The following is a 13739-nucleotide window of genomic DNA, read 5'->3' as shown; positions in this document are numbered from 1 at the left end:
CTTACTGAATGGGGGGAGGGTCAGGCTAGGATTGCCTTTTGCCCTTAGCAAAGTATTAATATCAAGGCAGTTGAGTCCCTAGAGGAATGTCACTCTGCCTGTTTCAAGGACTTGTCAATGGGCTGTAGGTAGTGAGGACATTTAACAATTTTTCTTCTGCCTTTGTATCCCAAAGCAGGGTCTTTGCTGGGGAATGACTCTTAGCCCAGCCCACCTTTCCAGGTGCTCTGATCTTCTGGGGTCTCTGGAGTTCTTTATGCTTCTGTATATTGTAAATAACAAAGCGATGCAAATGGTCCTTGCTGGCAGACATGCAGGCGAATTTTGTCTGCGGGAGGTTCCGTTGATGTCCCTCTTCCCCTGGGGGAAAAGCCAATTTTCTCAACATCCTCAGGAAATTCCCCAATGCATGCCTACCTCTCTGGTGGCCCTTGGGATTTGTCCTTTGACCTGGTTGTACTATCTTACAGAGTTATTGTAATTAAAATGCTTGACATGCGTCCATTTGATAGTTGAAAATGTGACAACAGGGTCCTGGGATCGAGTCCCGCATCGGGCTCCCTGCTCAGAGGGGAGACTGCTTCTCTCTCTCCCTCTGCTGCTCCCCCTGCCTGCGCTCTCTCCCGCTCTCTCAAACAAATAAATTTAAAATCTTTTTTTAAAAAGGTGGCAACAAATTTCTCCACGCAGCATGGATTTATGGGAGATTTTTATTTCCCTCTTTCCAGGATTTGTTCAACTCTTCATAAAAGGTACATGTTGTTGTTGTTGTTGTTTGGTATTCAATAATCAGATAAAAGTGTTTATTCATACCTGCTTCCCTCTGCACCCCCACCCCAAATCAGGAAAAGACAAAACTAAATGCTTACGAAAAACATTTGTGTCAGGCACCTGGGTGGCTCAGTCATTAAGCCTCTGCTTTCCGCTCAGGTCATGATCTCAGGGTCCTGGGATTGAGCTCTATTGGTCTCTCTGCTCAGCAAGGAGCCTGCTTCCTCCCTCTCCCTCTGCCTGCCTCTCTGCCTACTTGGGATCTCTGTCTGTCAAATTAATAAATAAATAGATAGATAGATAGATAAATCTAAAAAAAAAATTTGTGTCCTTTTTTTTCCCCATCTTGCATAATATAAAAAGAGAGAAACTGACACATTCTGGCACATGCCAGGCCCCGTAGTTTGTCTGCATTGTCTCCAAAATCCCCAATGTCCCACTTTCTGGACAGAGAAACGAGGCTCAGAGACAGGGTGATGTGCTCAAAGTTTCATACCTCTGAGGTCACAGAGCCCAGACATGACCCTGAGCCTGACCCAAATTGTCTTAACCGTCACCTCCATTCTCCACCTGGCTTGCATCATGTCTTCGGAGAATTTATGGCAAATCCATCCAATAAAATTATCTGCATTAGCCCTTTCTCTGGGTCTGGTCTGTGCTACGTATTCAGAGGTGACCAGTGACAGCCCTGGCCCTGCCCTCCCAGGATTCACAATTCAGTGAGGGAGACACACCCATCTGAAGACCAGGATGGCCCAGAGTGGGCAGAGGTAAACCAAAGGAGCCTAAAGGGGGCACTGAACCTAGCTTTGGGGGTCAAGGAGGGCTTCCTGGAGGAGGAGGTGAATAAGTTGAGATTTGAAGGACAAGGAGGTGTGTTCCAGGTCAAGAGTGACCAATGCTTTGCAGAGAGAAGCCCAAGGAGCTAAGAGAGTCTGCAAAAACTTACAGTAAATATAAAAACCCAGGCCAAACCATGAAAGTACATTCTAGAGCTTCTCCAGAACTACTCTAAGGTAATCACATATTTCAGGCCTGGCCCTAAGGCTTGGGCTCAGATAGGTGGGTGGTAGAACAGAGGAGCATCTCTGCTGAGAGCAGCTGTCAGTCTGTACCAGGCCCAGGCCTGCTCAGGGATCTCTGTCCTTACTTTCTCCCCTGCGCCTGCCAGAGCCAATGTCAAGAAGCCTAGCTTTATATGCTCTTTGCTTGGGGTCCAAGTCCCCAGTTAGGGGCACAGGGAGTCAGATAGATGCAGGTCCAAATCCTGGTTCCCTATACAAACTGGACTGTAGTCTCTGGGCCTCAATATTCTCATCTGCAGGATGGGTTCATAATCTCTATTCAATGTGCCTACAGTAAGGGTTAAATACAGACCAGATCACACTTCTGCCCTGATTACCAAAGTGTCTCCCGTATTCCTCTGAGTTAAAGCCAAGTCCTCCCATTGCCCAACAAAACCCTGATCTCTTCTTCCTTCTCTGGCCACCTCTCCCACCCTTTCCCCTTCCCTCATTCTGCACCAGCCACACCGGTCTCCTCACTGCTTTGCAAACCACTCACAAGCTCTGACCTCAGGGCCTTTGCAAAGGCCATTTCCCCCACCTGGAAAGCCTTTATTGTACCTATCGCTAAAGCTCATTCTTTCCCTTCACTCAGGTCTCCATTTAAAAGTCACCTCCTCAGAGAAGACTTCTGTGACTGCTCTCTTGAAAATACAGTTTCTCATCTGTCTCTGCCACCTTAGTTTATTTCATGGTACCCCTAACCCCCACCAGGATGTTCCATTTATTTGTTTACTGTCCTCCACTAAAGCCTGTGGATTTTGTTTCACTCCCTGCTGTACCCATGGCATTAGAACCACGCTTTATTTTTATTTTTTTTAAGATTTTATTTATTTATTTGACAGAGAGAAATCACAAGTAGATGGAGAGGCAGGCAGAGAGAGAGAGAGAGAGAGAGGGAAGCAGGCTCCCTGCTGAGCACAGAGCCCGATGCAGGACTCGATCCCAGGACCCTGAGATCATGACCTGAGCCGAAGGCAGTGGCTCAACCCACTGAGCCACCCAGGCGCCCCTAGAACCATGCTTTAAAAATAAAAGCAGCCATTTTATATTACACTCTATGAATATATTAATATGCTCATGATGACGGTGGTGATAAATTATCAGAGCGCAGCCCCACCCCGGAGTTCACCCCCCTGACTCAGGGCCTCCCTGTCTCCAGCTCCCCGCACACCCAGGAGCCGGGCCAACATGGGTTTTCCTAGAAGATGGCTGTCATCGCCTCTTCCCATCTGGTGATTTTTTCAGCTGGACTGTTAGGGAGAGGGAATTCAAGAAATCTGCTGGGAAAGTTTGCCAGGCTAGAAAATGAATGTTTACAGTAAGGTCAGAGGCAAGCAGAAACGCATATGTGCTGAAGGGACGGTGAGGGAACATTAAAGCAGGCTACGTTAGCGGTGACTACTGCCCACTCCGTGTGCCTGGGGGAGCCAGGCTTTGGGAGAGATCAGATTGGACATTATCCCGGGAATGGCCCCCCTCAGGACTCAGGGCCATCTGGAATGACTGGCCTCACTCCCTGGCACTGGGAAAACCCTCCTCCTGAGGCAGAGGGAGGGCGGGAGTTTCTCCCGTGGAGTTTACTACTTACCTACACGAGTGAATAAGCGTTTCTTTGTTCTAGCTTTTTCCCAGCACTGCAGACAAAGGCAAATTTCTCTCTCTTTCCTCTGCTGCTTTATAATTTTTTATTCTTTCTTTATTTTTAAAAAAATTTTAAATATTTTAATTTATTTTATTTTTTTTACTTTCAGCCTAACAGTATTCATTATTTTTGCACCACACCCAGTGCTCCATGAAATCCGTGCCCTCTATAATACCCACCACCTGGTACCCCAACCTCCCACCCCCTCTTTATTTTTTTAAGTGTTTTATTTATTTATTTGAGAGAGAGAAGGAGTGGGGAAAGACAGAGGGAGAAGGGGAAGCAGACTCCCAGCTGAGCAGGGAGCCTGACTGGGACTTGACCAGAGGACCCTGAGATCATGACCCCAGCCAAAGGCAGACGCTTAACTGACTGAGCCACCCACATGCCCCCAAAGAATAATTTAATGTCTCTCTGTGGCAAACACTCTCTAGGTTCTGAGAGTATAATAGTGAGCAAGACAGAGAAAGTGCCTACCTTGAGGTGCTAACGTTGCTATGAGGAATACAATTTTAGGGAAATCACTATCTTTAAACCACTCTGGGGGCTGTTTGTTATGCAGCAAATGCTAACTGATACACTAATGAACCAATGGAATGTGATAGTGACTTTGGTGAGTGTGTGTGAGAGGAAAACTGGTGGAGTCTGTTAAGACTTCTTAGAGACAGTGACATCTGGACGGTTTGGAACGACAAGAAGGGAACACATGAAGGAGTCAGGAAACAGTGAATGCACACATCCTACGGTATGGTTCACAGAAGAGCACAGCTGAGAAAGACCGAAGTGGACAGGGAATGCTTCCACACAAGCTGGGGGGCAAGTTGTTGGGGGGGGGGGTGTTGGGGACTGGCCCCAGGTGTTCATTCTGGTATAATTTATACCTATGTCCATTTAACTAAATATTTAATAATGACAGTTCTCAAATTATGAGAATAATGATCTAAATAGAGAACACAGTATATATTCTTTTGGTTAAATATTTTAATAAGATAAAGAGGCACCTCTTTCTTCTCAATATGACAATATGAATTTTATAATATGAGTTTTACCCTTAAAGGTTACGGAAGGGGGGTACATGTTATGAGAAAGATTAGAATTAAAACAATAAATCCTGGGGCACGTGGGTGGCTCACTGAGGTAAGCATCTGTGTTCGGCTCAGGTCATGGTCCTGGAGTGCTGGGATCAGCCTGTGCAGTGCTCTCCCTGCTAAGCGGGGAGTCTGCTTCTCCCCATGTTCCTTCCCCTCCCCACGTGTACTCTCTCTCCCTCTCTCAAATAAATAAATAAAAATAAAAATAAATTTTAAAAAATTAGGTGCACATACACAAAATAAAAACCCAAAGTTGAAACAGAAAGGAAGGGGATTGGTTGGGTGACCCCAGACCGGAAGTGCAGAGAGGAGTGTAAGGGTTGGGGCTGCGGGGTGGGGGGGGGGGTGGTTAACCGGAGATGTGTTGTCATGGAAACCACAGCACTGACTTCCATCCAGAGGGCTTCAAAAGTATTTTTAGATCTGCTGGTAATCACCGTGGGTCCCTGGCAGGAGAGGGAGCAGGTAGCTAACTCTATGTAACACACACATGCACACACATACACGTACCTTCACCCACCCATACACGTGCACATACACACACAAACACATACATATGTGTCATTGTATGTTTACAAATATATCTATTTATATATTCCTTTTGATATTTAAAAACAAATTAAAATTTTGTGTTTTTTTAATTTTTAAAAGATTTTTTAATTTATTTGAAAGAGCGTGACAGGGAGGACAAGCCGGCAGCTCCCTGCTAAGCAGGGAGCTAGACCTGGGACTTGATCCCAGAACCCTGGGATCGTATCCTGAGCCGAAGGCAAACGCTTAACAAAGTAAGCCGCCAAGTCACCCCAAATTAAAATCTTTAACCTCAAACATTTATTTATGTACCTTGTATGTGTTTTTGGAACACTTAGCAATCTGCTTCTCTGATGGATCCCTGATGGATACACTGATAGGCATCCATGCAATAAGGGGTTAACTCAGCAGGCCGGGGTTGTCCAAACCCGCACATTCCAAGGAAATGACTGGCTCTTTTTTTTTTTTTTTAAAGATTTTATTTATTTATTAGATTCATTTACTTGACAGAGAGAGACACAGTGAGAGAGAGAACACAAGCAGGGGGAGTGGGAGAGGGAGAAGCAGGCTTCCTGCCGAGCAGGGAGCCCGATGCAGGGCTCAATCCCAGGACCCTGGGATCATGACTTGAGCAGCTGCTTAATGACTGAGCCACCCAGGTGCCCCGAAATGACTGGCTCTTGACCCACTCCTAGTTGACCTCTAAACCCTTGGAGAATCCCATACTAACAACGCCATTCATCATGGGGGCCTTGAGCCATGCACTATCACTTTGACCTCTGGAGTCAAAGAGGCAGAGTGAGCTCAGCTACACAGGGGCTCCACACCTATGTGATGGACCCAGAAATAAACATAGTGCACATTGTGGCTCAGGTGAGCTGACCTGTAGGCAATACTGTGTGATGTGCTGTCACCCATTGTTGCTGGAAAAAGTCAACGCTGTTCATATGACTCCACTGGGAGAGACAACTTAAAGCTCATGCCTGGTCTCCCCTAGACTCTACCCTATCTATTCTTTCTCGTTTGCTGATTTCACTAGTTCAAATCATCAGGACATTCCACAGGAAACCACTGTCCCGACTTTTTTTTTTTTTTTTTAAAGATTTTATTTATTTATTTGACAGAGAGAGATCACAAGTAGGCAGAGAGGCAGGCAGAGAGAGAGGAGGAAGCAGGCTCCCTATTGAGCAGAGAGCCCGATGCAGGACTCGATCCCAGGACCCTGAGATCATGACTTGAGCCGAAGGCAGGGGCTTAACCCACTGAGCCACCAGGCGCCCCACTGTCCCGACTTCTAATAGCCTAGATAGATTTTGTCTGTCTCCTGAATTTCATGTAATAAATGGGGTCATACCATACATGCTTTTGTGTCTGGTTTCTTTGGCATAACATCATAGTTGCAAGATTTGTCCACACTGTTGGAGTGTAGTTGTAGCTCATCCTTTCTAACTGAGTAGTATTTTATTGTGGGAACACACCACAATTATCCATTCTGTTGGATAGCTTCTAGACCACAGCTCTTATGACTTGTGTTGCAATGAATATCCTTCCGATCCAACCCCCACGTCTTTTAGTGAACACATTTCTGTTGGGTATATGCATCTGGGATTGGAGTTCCCAGGCTGTAGAGCTTTCATACATTTTGCTTTAGTAGATACAGCTAAAGAGTTTTCCAAAATTCACATTGTCGCCAGCCATGCACCTGTATGAGAGTTTTGGCTGCTCTTTTCTTCATCAATGCTGGGCGTTTTTGTGCTTTCTCAATTGATCTATTCTCAATCAGCAACTTTACAATAGCTCCCTGTGTTAGCGCTAGATTTCATTACAAGTTGCCAGAATTTTCTAATGAGAATATCCCATTTGGTAGCAATTAAGCTATACCCTCTTGGTGCTTTCTGGGACCCACCAATTCAACCATCCCCGGTTCACTGGAGAGAGCATAAAAGAAAAGTCTGCTCAACAGTGGGAAGGCCCCTCGGGACTCCTGCTGTTACAATACTAAAAAGAGCCGGCTGTGTGTCTGGACCAAATACACATTTTGACAAAATACTGAGTGGCTGGGTATTTGGTCACAGGCAAAGGTGGAATAGAATCGATAGATATTTTTTCGATTTCGATTTTCTATTGAAAGATCAATAGAATAAACTTCAGGGAACATAGGAACAAACCTGAAAAATTATCAAAACCCTTAAATTCGTATCACAACTTTATTTTTTCAAAATGTATTTGCTAGTGTCACAGATGGCTAACAAGACATTTTTGACCAGTGTTGATGATGACATGTCACCAATCTTTGTTGGGGTGCCTGGGTGGCTCAGTGGGTTAAAGCCTCTGCCTTCAGCTCAGGTCATGATCCCAGGGTCCTGGGATTGAACCCCTCATCAGGCTTTCTGTTCATCAGGGAGTCTCCTTCCTCCTCTCTCTCTGCCTGCCTCTCTGCCTGCTTGTAGATCTCTCTGTCAAATAAATAAGTAAAATCTTAAAAAAAAAAAAAGATTTCCTTCTTTGATAAAAGTAACTGACTACAGTAGAAAATCTGTTTCCCCTTCTGTTCACAAGATGGAAGATCTGGTTGATGGTGATGATGCTATTTCACTGAAACAATCCCACAGAACTGAAAATCCCATGAAAGTGTATCCTTGTGTCTTGCTTGGAAAAGCTGTTTAGGGGAATCTTTTTTGAGGAGCTGACTTAAGGCTGTTGCTTTCTTTTCTTTTGTAGTAAGGCTTTATTAATCATCATTGATCATCATTGTAGTTCACCTTTGCGGGATCTTCTAATGATCTCTTGCTGCCTAACAGGCAACCCCAAGACTTAGTAGTGTACACACTGTTTTGATACATTCATTGACTCTGTGTGTCAGGAATTCACCAGGGGACAACACTGATGGTTTGTTTCTGCTACATGACGGCTGGTCCTCAACTGGGAAGATGTAAATGATTGGGAGTGAGTCAAATGGTTGGGAGATAGAATCATCTAGAAGCTTCCTTACTCATATGTCTGGTGCCTGGGCCAAGATCATCTGAAGTTTGGGCTCAGTTGGGAATTGTCGATCAGAGAACAAGCATGCGGCTTTGCCAGTTGGCTTGAGCTTCCTCACAACATGGCAGCCAGAGGCTAGTTGACCGTCTTCTTCCTTGGAGCTCAGGGATCCAAGAATGGGAGTGTCTCGACAAACAAGGAAGAAGTCGCATGGCCCTTTATTACATGAGAAGTCACACAGATTCCCTTTCGTGATGCTCTTGGCCCAATCATTTCCCCTTGACCACACTCTCTGTTGGTTAAAGAATTTACAAGTCTGCTCAGATTCAATAAGAGGGACGTAGATCACCACCTTTCAATAGGAATATCAAAAAAATTACAGCCACATTTTAAAACTACTGTGCGATGATACACATTCATTCTTCAGCTGATTAATAGAATTTCCACAGGTGAGGTACATAAGATTTTTATTATTTTTTTTACATAATATTTTTAAACTCTAGTTACAGCTGGAGTGTTTATTGGAATGATATACTCAGATTTAACAATATGAATGATGTCCTTTTTTTTTTTTTTTTTTCATGAAATATCATGGGACCTTGGGCATGCACACCCATGCCTCGAGCTCAAAGGATTGATCCCACCCAAGTTCAGGGATGCCAGCGGAGCCGCATTTGGCTATTTGGTCTTGCAAAGGCCCCAGTTCCAAAATGGAATCCAAATCACAGATTTTGGTTGAATACTTAGGCCACAATTGTACTTTACTGCATCTTTCATATGTTATGTCCCTGAACCTTCAGAGTGCTGATGAGGAAGGTTTTTATTGGTATTCCTTTTAGGGAAAAGAGGAGGGAGCTTGGAGAGCTCAGTCTCCGAGGCTGCGCAGCCAGTAAGCAGCATTGCCAGGTGTATGGTTGAGTCCTGACAGGAAACAGCACCTCTAACGAGTCATTGAGAAGCGCATCATTAACGATCAACAAAGGTGTTGCCTGCGGGCAGCAAGCTGAGGGAGCCAGCAAGGAGAGTCGAGGCTATACCCAGGCGTGAAGGACATGTGGGGCGGAAGGTGGGAGTTTCTAGAAGCTCCTGGATGTTTCTGAAACTAGGATAACGGTAAGCGAATGAAAGGGTTGTCCAGAGCTGGGGCTTTGTTTGTTAGAGGAACTCGGAGGGGGTGTGGCGACTAAGCGGCTCTTTCCTCTCGCCCTCGGGTTTCTGGTGGTTCCCAGGGGTCCCGTGGGCTGAACCCAGCAGAAAGGCAGAGGTTAGGAGGACTAGTTGGTTGCCATCGTGGAAGTCAGGACACTCTGCCCTGGTCCCCGAGGCCCACGTTCAACTGAAGTGTGGAAAGAGTGCGTCTGGAGGGACAATCGACGAACGCGCAGACCCTTTGCTCGAGGAGCTGCTGAACGCCCCCACCCCCACTCTCGCGCTGGGATCTCCAGGCTGGAGCGCGCATCCGGAGCGCTGGCCGGTTGCCATGGCGACCGCGGGAGCGGCAAGGACGCAAGTGCGCAAGCGCGCGCTGCGACGCCGGCCCCGGTTCCGCGCAGCTGCCGGGATCCGGGGGAGACGACGAGTGACCCGCCGGGGCCGGAGCGGGGGCAGACGTCCTCTCCTCGGCGCGTTCCCGGGGAGCAACCGAGCCGGCTCCTGGCGAGCGGCGGCATCCCGGCGCCTGTCCCCGGCCCGATTACGGGCTGGGCAGTCGGGGGCGGGGCTGCGAGATCCTTGCCGGGAGGCTCTGGGGCAGGGCCGAGCGCAGTTTTTGGCGGTCGCAGGACACCTGTGAGCACCCGGGGCCTGGTTTGGGGAGGAGGGGGCCTGGGCAAGCGCGAGGAGGCCTCTAGGCCCGCAGCGCAGGGGGAGGGCAGCTGAGATCTCTGAGCCTGGCCGTCTTCTGGGGAATCTGACCTCCCTCTCCTGTCACCTTACAGGATTAATATCTGGGGACCGCTGCCTCCTTCGGCCACCTTATAGACTGTCGAGTGCGCGTGGGATTAGAGGCGCTAGGTGTCCGCACCATGGCCATGAACCTTCTGGAGGACTGGTGCCGGGGGATGGAAGTGGACATCCATAGGTCCCTGATGGTCACGGGCATCCCCGAGGACTGTGGTCAAGCGGAAATTGAGGAGACTTTGAATGGGGTCCTCTCCCCGCTGGGCCCATACTTTGTGCTCAATAAGATTTTCCTGCGGGAAGAGAATGCCAAAGCTGCCCTAATTGAGGTGGGAGAGGGTGTGAATCTCAGGGCCATTCCTCGGGAGTTCCCAGGAAGGGGGGGCGTCTGGAGAGTGATTTGTAGAGACCCCACCCAGGATGCTGAGTTTTTAAAAAATCTGAATGAATTCCTGGATTCTGAGGGGCGTACCTGGGAGGATGTGGTCCGCCTGCTCCAGCTTGGCCAGCCCTCACGGCCCCAGAATCGGCCTCCACAGAACTGGGCAGATGCTTTGGGGGTGCTCTTGGGGGCAGTGGTGCAGATTGTCTTCTACATGGATGCTGAGATCCGCAGCCGTGAGGAAGCCGGGGCTGAAGAAGGTGCTGATGACCAGGTAGCTTCAGCCTCAGCCTCAGGCGCGCGGAGGAAGGTGAAGAAGGAGCCAGGGTGGGCTGCCGAAATAGGTTCCGCTTTGAAGATGGAAAATCTTGGCAGCTGCAACGACCCAGAAGACGAAGGTGACCCTCCGAAACCTCTGGTTCGTAGGGCTGGAGCTAAAAGTCGCTCCAGGAAGAAGAAGCAGAAAAAAAGACCCAAGCAGGAATCCGTGCTCTGGAGGAAGCCCAGAGGCCGCCGTTTCAACAGCTCGGCCTCCTTGGAGGATCCTGAGGCTGCTGGGGCTGAAAACATAGAGGTCTCCGATTCCATCAGGAGCAAAAGGAAGCTGCGCGTGAAGCAGGAGGAGTCGGCCTCAAAGAAGCCCATGGCAAAATGTGCCTGGAGGGCTCCCAGCAGCTCATCCCATGACTCGCGGTCAGAAGCTGTGAGCCCTGGGGTTGCTTCACAGTCAGACCAAGGTGGCGGTCGGGAGGGCCCCCCAAAGAAGAAGGCCATGGGCTGGGCCTTGGCAAAGAGCCCTGTCCCTGTGAGAAAGAAGAAGAAGGTGAGCTTGGGCCCTGTTTCATATGTCCTTGTCGAGTCAGAAGATGCCAAGAAGAAGCCAGCGATGGGGAAGAAAGGGCCAGGCTCAAGACGAGATGGGTTGCTTCAGAAGGCCCCACGAGGCCCCCAGCCGGTGGGGTTGCTGGCCTCCACTTCTCGGGGCTCAAAGGCCAAGCCAGAAGGTTCTCTTCAGGCCTCCAGTGGTCAGAATGGCAACAGAAGTCACTTGGGTTGTGCCGGTGAACGGCTGAGTGGAGAATCCGAGCAGGAGAGACAGGTGGGCGCAGAGGCGCTTAGGGCCGTTGCAGGTCAGGTGGAGCTTGAGGAGGACGCGAGCACGGCGGAGGGGGCGGGTGTCCCACCAGCTGAGGTTTTAGAGGGTGGAAGCCTTGACCTTCCTCCTAGAAGCCCCTGAAGGCCAACCTTGGGGACATCTATGAGCAGGAGGTGGAAGGGCGAACCCCCCACCTCTCCTTTGTTGGTGAGTGTCATTGTGGGGGTCTCAGGTCGTTCTGCCACATCCTCCAACCCAACTCCCTTCATCAGAATCGAATAGTGGGGAGTGAGAACATTTGTCAGGGTCCATGACTTGGAGGGTCAAGTTTTCTGGAAGCCTGGTTGGGGGATAGACATTTTCAAGCACTTAAAAAGTCCAAGGAAGTAAGAAAGAAATTTCAAAGAACACCTCCTTCCCTGGTGAGATCTTCTAATTTATCCACGGAACCCAGAAAGCCTTGATTTGGGGGACAACCTGCGATGAGCTGAAGGAAGACCAAGGACGAAGCATCCAATGGGGAGCAAAGTTTTTCTCCTTATTGAACACACCATGACTTTGACATGTAGGAACCCAGTTTGAGGAGATGGGACTTTCAGAGAAAAACCATCTGCAAGCTCTTCGGTGGGAGAGACGAAGGGAGGGAGGTGCACCTCTCTGCTCTTTTCTCTGCCAGCCCTGCTTTTGCCCCTCCCCCTCAACTCACCTTCAGAGGTTGGAGAGTTGCTAAGCAGACTGGGAAAATCCTAGAATATTCACTTTTCCTTACAAAGGCAGGGCCCCCTTGTTCTGCCTCTCATTCTTGCTCCCTGCTTCCTGGAGAGTGAGCCGGTGTCTGCATGCAGGGCCTGGCGTTTTCTCCCATCTTCTGTGTGCTTCGCCCACCAGGAAGTTAAGCAGACATCTTCAAAGCAGACCTGCCTTTCTTGGTGCCTGTGTTCTTCCGCTTCCATCCTCATTAGCCCGCCAGAGGGCAGGAAGGTCCCAGGAGTTAGTTCTGGAGGAAAAGAGTGTGCGCTTAGGCTTTGAAGTGTTTGAGATCTAGGTTCTGTCAATAAAAACGGTACTTGGGTTCCCATTTGGAGTCAGATGCTCTCAGGAAGCCTGTGGGGAGGAGGGGTGATGGGTAGGGAAGGACTCAGGCCCTGTTGGCTTCCCAGCCCTAAGTCCATCCAGCGCCACCAAACCCTCCACATCTTCGGGGCTGAAGACACGTTTCACATTATAATAAGAAAGGAAAAAAAATCTTTAAAAAGTCGGCTGTTAATTTCTGTTCTCTGAATAGACTAGCATACTGTATCTGTGTGTGTGTGTGTGTGTGTAGGGGAAAGGGGCGGGATACCCAACATAAGTGGTTCTCAAACAGTGTCCCAGGAGACCCAAGGCATGCTCAAAGATGTAATCCAAATCTATTTTTCTCACGTCTTAACAAAAAAAAAAAAAAGCTGGAACTTGAACTCGTCCTAAGGAAAACCTATCAGATAGGAGACCATCAGAATGTTACTTTGTGTTCCTAAGTGAGCCTGATTTTGCGCAGGTCTCCAGTGAGTTGTTTCTGCCATCTGTTTGCATACAGCCGGACTTCTTGTAAGTGTGGCTGATGAGAGCGAGGTTGCGAGTGGGAGAGCCGGCGTCCCGCGCATGCTCTGTAGCGCAGCACTCTGGAAGAAGTCTCCATTTGTAACTCATACGGCCCTGGTACGCTGCGGTGTCCTGCCGTGAGCCAGCCCGTCCGCCCGTTCCCGTGGCACTCAGTAATCCTCTCGTTCCGAAGAGTTTTAGCCCTCCATGAGCCCAGGGGTTCTCTCCTGACTTCAGTTTCTGTGCTCGGGAATGTGCACAGTTGTTAGATGTTGTTAATCATCCAACTTGAAAATAAACGTCTTGTGACAATTAATTCCAAAAACCTGGGTGAGTCTTCACTGAGGATGCCTGGCTGCAGGGCAGGGAGGAGGGAAGAAATCGGTTTCCACGGCAGCTCTTTGCTCCGCATCCGTGCACGTGGAGGTTTTCCTTGGGTTTGTACAAAAGGCAGGAGCGCCCTGGCCTCTCGAGGTGAGGAGAGCCAGGGACTCCCCAGCACCCGGTTTCAAAACTGGGCCCACTGGATCAAAAGGTGCTGCCATGATGGGTAAAGGTAAACGTGTATGTTACAAAGTAAAATGTAGCAAATTAAGTCTGCAGTCGGCTTCTAGGTGAGGTCTTGGATTATTTGAGAAGAGGGCCCGCCCCAGTGAACAACTAGACTCCCAGCCTGGCGGGAACTCTTGTCAATCCT

The 13739-nt window shown here is 48.8% G+C and overlaps 1 protein-coding gene across 1 annotated transcript; it reads left to right on the top strand.

Annotated features, from left to right (window-relative positions):
- The first annotated feature begins 9595 nt into the window (after window positions 1–9595).
- On the top strand, window positions 9596–13367 carry PNMA8A (PNMA family member 8A). The gene is made up of 2 exons (XM_082710589.1): window positions 9596–9872; window positions 10022–13367. The coding sequence occupies exon 2, from the start codon at window positions 10109–10111 to the stop codon at window positions 11600–11602; it is 1494 nt and encodes a 497-aa protein (XP_082566715.1). The 5' UTR covers window positions 9596–9872; window positions 10022–10108; the 3' UTR covers window positions 11603–13367.
- The last annotated feature ends 372 nt before the right edge of the window (window positions 13368–13739 follow it).

The sequence above is a fragment of the Mustela nivalis genome (assembly GCF_964662115.1).
Source record: "Mustela nivalis genome assembly, chromosome: 18".
In the NCBI taxonomy this organism is placed as follows: domain Eukaryota; kingdom Metazoa; phylum Chordata; class Mammalia; order Carnivora; family Mustelidae; genus Mustela; species Mustela nivalis.
Note: the sequence above shows the minus strand (reverse complement) of the source record. Positions and strands in the feature narration are given on the sequence as shown.